The sequence below is a fragment of the Eptatretus burgeri genome, chromosome 12 (assembly GCF_056783735.1).
Source record: "Eptatretus burgeri isolate ZD-2024b chromosome 12, Ebu_testis_v1, whole genome shotgun sequence".
NCBI lineage: Eukaryota > Metazoa > Chordata > Myxini > Myxiniformes > Myxinidae > Eptatretus > Eptatretus burgeri.
Window position 1 is genome coordinate 94,344,455 of NC_140972.1, and position 6,000 is coordinate 94,350,454.

The window sequence follows — 6,000 nt, forward strand, 5'->3', positions numbered from 1 at the left end:
CCAGATGGTTCTTTCAGAGAGACATCGTGAGTGTGTGAGATTTGTCCGGATTCAAAGACATGTTCCAAGTGTTGGACCAGTTTGTGATTTTTCCCAGATCTGCCACGAGCGAAGAAGCTGCTGCTTGCCGGTCTGAGGGATCACATATGGTACGGCAGAGGGTGGAGTCATCAGCAAAGAGATAAATAGGATTTTCCAGAGAGGCGGGAGATCATTGATGAAAACAAGAAAAAGAACAGGACCCAGAACGCTGCTTTGAGGAACTCCAACCTTGACAGGAAGAGGGGATGAAGGAACTCCATTTAGGGCCACACGTTGGCTGCGACAGGAGAGGAAGTCTGTGAGCCGTGAGTGGAGGTAGCCTTGAATACCATGGGAAGAGAGTTTGGTGAGCAGGGCAGGGTGTCAGACTGTGTCAAAAGCATGTGATATGTCGAGGGATACGGCTCTGACTTCATGTCCGGCATTGAGGACCTCCATCCATTGTTTGGAGAGCAGAAGCAGCATATCCAGGGTAGAGTGACCTGGTCTGAATCCAAATTGATGATCAGAAATCAAGCCATTGGAGAAGAGGGAATGGAGGTGCTATTCCAATATACTGATTAGTTTCTTTTCCCATTTCATGCAGATAGGGTGCAATGCTAACACATCATGACCACGATTATGTGAATTACTCCTGTGGTAGTTTTTAGCTCACCTGGAAACGTAGTTTCAGTGAGCTTATGGGATGGCGCATCGTCTGTCCGTCCGTCTGTCCATCCTCAAATGCTTTCAATTTCCCTTAAACTACACGTACGATTTCGATGAAACTTGACCACAACCTTTATCACAACCTGATGTACCCAAGTTTGTTCATGTCGTTGAATAAAAATCCATCGCTATTTACTCTCTTCTCCGTGACATATTTTGTGGGTCATCCATGCCTACCAGTGGTTCCTTGGTTATCTTATCCATCCACGACCAGGTGAGCACCCAGGGGTATTGCCACTATGTTGTGTAAGGTATTTTTGTTGAGGTCAGCCAGGAACAAGAACTTGCAAGTGCGTCACAGTGACCAGATGTCCGTCAGGCAGGATGACCTTCTGTCTATGTCGGTGAATAAGGAAATGGCGTCCATTGTTGGATTCTTCCCATCACCCTTCACTCTTGAATGAACTTCACGGAAAATAACGAAGTGCTGTCTTTACATTGGATCAAGTAAAGACACAATTCTGCTGTAAAACCTCATAGCCCCTCGTGATCGTGCTGGGGTTTGTGACCACATCGATACGAGACCAATGAATCTTAACGAGGAGCTTTGACGCAGGAGGTGGCCATTTGGCCCATTATGCTTGTGTTGCACGACCACCACATTAGATAAATTATTAGAAACCACCACATTAGATAAATGAAAAAAAGAAAAAAAAAGAAGAAAAGTTCTACAATTTCACCCACGAGCTTTGAAGGTCTTTGAGGGGAAATGCCACTGATATTGAATGGAGAGTAAACTGAAATGTCACATGATTTTCACAGCCGACCGGGGACTCACCAAGGCAAGCGATTCGCGGCTGACACAGAAATTACTGCAAAATTCACTGAAGTCGCACTTGCTGCTTTATGGTTCCTTTTATTTTTTTTTCCTTCTTCTTTTACTTCTTCTTGTTTATTCTTGTTCTTGTTCTTTTCATGAAGGAATGCAAAATGAAAAACAAAATCCCACATTGATCAGATCTCGTAGTTCTCAGTTTATCGAAACTTCATTTTGTTGAATTATTATTATTTTTTCCTTGCGTATTGCACGTTATTGAGACTTCCGTACGATGCTCGATCTACTCTTTGCTGGCGTCTTGCTTCCTCCCGTGGATTGCTTTTGACAGGTTTGAGTTGGTGGGCTATGGTTGCATGACCTGCATCGGTAATAGTGGACCCCTTCCTGAAGCAGTGATACAAGCCATAAACCAGGTTCCTCATTCTTGTCCTTATCCAGTGTTTGATATTACGGAATTGCAAGTAGTCCAAGTGTACGAGTCGTGGTCACTTATTTGTTTTTCTTGTTAGTTATTTATTTATTTATTTATTTTTACACCATGGGGAACTTTGTTGTTGTTGCATTCTTTCCTCTCTCCTTGCTTGGTGTTTAGGAAGATCTGGTGGTTTGCGGTGTACTTTCTGGTAACCGGAACTTCGAGGGGCGAATTCACCCGCACACACGTGCAAACTACCTGGCATCTCCACCACTCGTCATCGCATACGCCATCGCAGGCACCGTCAACATAGACTTCAATGTCGAGCCTCTTGGTGAGTACAATTTATTGAATTGTCAGTTGATCCTGGAAAAGCTAAAACTCGTAAATGAAGAACGAGCCAATAAAACATTCCTTTTGTTTTTGATTGTGGGTGTTGGCACGGTTCACTGCCCATCCCGAGTTCAGAGCACACATTTCGACCACTAAATGTGTGTTGGCTCCACGTGCAGTCGAAACCGGGGACATGACTTCCTCACTGAAGGTCATTAATGAGCCGGCTGGGTTTTTACCGACATTCTCGATGAGTGATCGAATTCTCCTGAGACGAGTCGTTTCCCGAGGTTTATAAATCCAAGTTCTCATCCCAGCCGCTTTCAGCCGGATTTGAACCCGAAGCCTCTGGAGACAGTCCATTGTGTTTACTTCTTTCACCACAAGGCCACTGCGCCTACAAAATGAAACCCAGCGTGTGAATCAAGGCATCGAACGACGCAACAGGACTCGGACAAACGATCGGTGTGGGGAAGAATTGGATGCTCGCTGTGCTTTCTTAACTCCACGTTCTCGTGGAGAAGCTTTTTTTCCTTGCGACATGTAGCAAGTCAGATGTTGACCTTTTCCAAAGATCATCATGCACCTCAAGAGGTATATTTGCAGGCCTGGACCGCAATGGTGAGCCCTTATTCCTGCGGGACATATGGCCCTCTCGTAAGGAGATCGAGGAGGTTGAGAGGCAGCACGTGCTACCGGCGATGTTCATGAAAGTGTATTCTTCAATTCAGGTGAGTAACATGGAGCATCCTTTTCACTCTTCCTTTCAATTTTCATTCTTGTTTGATGAGAACTGTTTTTGCCTTATCGATTTGCAAACGAATGCTGACAATTCAGGGTAATGGGGGGGGGGGGGGTGTCGTCCAATCGGGTGAACATCTGCTCATTGTGAGAGATGTATTTTGTGGATGTAACGTGTGAGTTTTTCATTCTGAGCATTGGTGTGGTGTTTGGGGGCTTTTCGCAGGATGGAAATGACAACTGGAACTCATTGAAAGCTCCACATGGAATGCTCTATCCCTGGGACGCATCATCGACCTACATCAAATCGCCGCCGTTCTTCCACGACATGGTCAAGCAACTCATCACCACACATCTTGAGGCTTTGTATCATCATATCTGATTGAGAGGGATTTTTAACAATGATCAGAGGTTCATTGAGGATTATTATTATTATTATTATTTTTTTTTTTTATACTTAAAGGTTTTGCATTCAGGGGAAGGGATTGGTCGACATAATCCCAGTTTTACTTGAATTTCAAGGCCAATCGTGTATAATAGATTATATGGGATTTGGATCTGGATTCCCTGAGTCATCATGAACCAAGTGCTCAGATGAGAACACCAAACGTGCCTTTGGTGATCATGATTGAAGTTTTAAAATGCCTTCATTGAGATTGTGCTTATTCTTCACTTGTAAAAGCTTGATGGTAAGGAGCTGGTGAAATATGCAGAAATCGCTAATTCTTTAATTACTACTCAAGTCATCCATGTTATAGAACTCCGATAAAGATTGCTGATTACTCGTGCGTTCCTCGTTCCTTAAAGCAGAGCGACCGTGTGGAGAGGAGGCCCAGCTAACCCGATGGAGTCTGTTTTTAGGTCGGAAACTTGAGATGTAAGAACGCATCATGTGATCGATGAGAGGAAGTACGTGTGTGTGCTTATTTGTTTTTATTACCTCCGCCACCGATGGTGGAAAGAGGTTATGTTTTCACCCCCTGTTTGTCTGTCTTTGTTTGTTTGTGTGCAGGATATCTCAAAAGTTGCGGACGGTTTTCGGATGAAATTTCGTGGACGGGTTGGGTGTGTGACGAGGACGAACTGATTACGTTTTGGTGAAGATCTAGATCCGACTACTGGGATTTTAAAAGCGATTCTTCACCTTTGAGAGATCGGGCCAAAAATGATAATATAGCACGATATCTCAAAAAGTTATGCGAGGTTCAGACAAAATTTGGTGGAAACGTTGGGTGTGTGACAAGGAAGGATTGATTCAATTTTGGTGAAGATCTGAATCTGATGATTTTTTTCAAGCGATTCTTCACCATCGAGAGATTGGGCTTAACCGATACATATCTCTAAAAGTTATTGACTGATTGGTACGAAACTTGGTAGACAGGTTGGGTGTGTGACAAGGACAAATTGATTCGACTTTGGTGAATATCTGAATCTGGATAGTAGAATTATTTAATTTTTCGTAGTGTTTCTTGACCATTAAGAGATTGGGCCAAAAACGATGTATAGCCTTTTATTTCAATAATTTATTGGGCCTGATATGTTCTATTGGATCAGGCATTGCTCGGCGGAGGCATGCGCTCCACCGAGTGTGCCCTTCAAGTTAATGTTTGTTTTTAATATCGAAAATTTAGGCTCATGAAAGAATGAGGAGACAGCAGGGCAAAAAACGCAAATTACTCAAAATGGAGCAGTGCGGCAGAAGGTGGGTGCAACAACCAGGGCAATGAGAGACGAGGAGAGGAAACCTGCAAGTCAGAGGTTTGAGTTTGGTTGCGTTAATGAGGTTAGAAAAGATGACCACGAGATGGTCATGCACCACCACCACTAACTTACAGCTCCATGAGGAAGAGTGAGATTGAACAGTCTCAATACGGCATTTCCACAAACAAGAGAGAAGGGGAACAAGAGACTGGAGGTGTGCAGTAAGCCAGCATTTTTTTTTTTAACATTTAACTCGGAGGAAGTTATTGGAAGAGCACATGTTCTGCAGGAATCGGGGATGGTTGGAAGGCTGAGACCAGAGTGAGAGTTCCACTGGAGAGGGTGTAAAAATCTGGCCACCAACCTCTCTGTGATACGAGAGCAACAGGCCTTGTGCTGCTGCTTCATCGCCTGATGTGCTGATAATGTTGGGAGTTTTAGATTCTACAGAATCCAGGAGAGACTGATGTGAAGTGGAGGCACCAGCCCAGAGTGGAGAGCAGTACTCCATTGAATAACGGACAGAATGATTTGTATGATTTCAGTGGTTGTGATTTTACAAGGAATGACTTGGAATGGTGGAGGATGCACGGTCTGCAGCCAATTTTGAATGCCAGCTATTCCATGTGGTTGAACCAGGAGAGGTCATGGTTGATGAAGTTTAAGAGACTGAACCTCTTGCAGGGGCTGACAATATTTATAGATGGGGGGGGGGGGCAGGGGGGGTGTTGTTTTGATGATCCTTCTGGAGTAACAAGGTTATCGTACGTAGACTGTTAACACCATGAGGATAATTTTGTTTCATGAATGCATTTGTGCTTTGCTCTCCTAATTTTCTCAATAGCTTTAGGTATTTTCATCTTTTGTTTCACAAATTTCATTGACATGACTGGTTTGAAATGTATGTAGTCCTCAAAACAAGTGTGTGCATTTTGCATTAATTTGTGCCCTTTCCACGACAGACTCGTGAGGAGCCACCCCTGCAGCCCATCAATAAGGCCCACGTGCTGCTGTACTTGGGCGACTCGGTAACTACGGATCACATCTCTCCAGCCGGATCAATTGCACGTAACAGCCCTGCTGCTCGTTATCTCCAGGAACGAGGGTGAGAGTTTGGGGAAGATTTTTTTGCCAAAACCTTTTGTTTATGAGTCTTGTCCATTTCACTACCATGTTGTTTTTACCTGTGAGACGTCGCAGGTCGACAAGAGCTCTGCGTTGCTGGGGTTCTTGTTTTACATATTTTTTGTTTTGTTGTGGGCCAATATGCGGACACAAGGGG

The 6,000-nt window shown here is 44.1% G+C and overlaps 1 protein-coding gene across 3 annotated transcripts in view; it reads left to right on the top strand.

Moving 5' to 3' along the window:
* Nucleotides 1-6,000, top strand: part of ACO1 (aconitase 1) — a 48,360-nt gene that overhangs the window by 25,646 nt on the left and 16,714 nt on the right. For all 3 annotated transcript variants that reach the window (XM_085848927.1, XM_085848928.1, XM_085848929.1), the window contains exons 13-17: nucleotides 1,857-1,941; nucleotides 2,121-2,277; nucleotides 2,883-3,007; nucleotides 3,244-3,348; nucleotides 5,681-5,823. In XM_085848927.1, coding sequence (XP_085705053.1) covers nucleotides 1,857-1,941; nucleotides 2,121-2,277; nucleotides 2,883-3,007; nucleotides 3,244-3,348; nucleotides 5,681-5,823 — 615 coding nt within the window. The remainder of the gene's footprint in view (nucleotides 1-1,856; nucleotides 1,942-2,120; nucleotides 2,278-2,882; nucleotides 3,008-3,243; nucleotides 3,349-5,680; nucleotides 5,824-6,000) is intronic.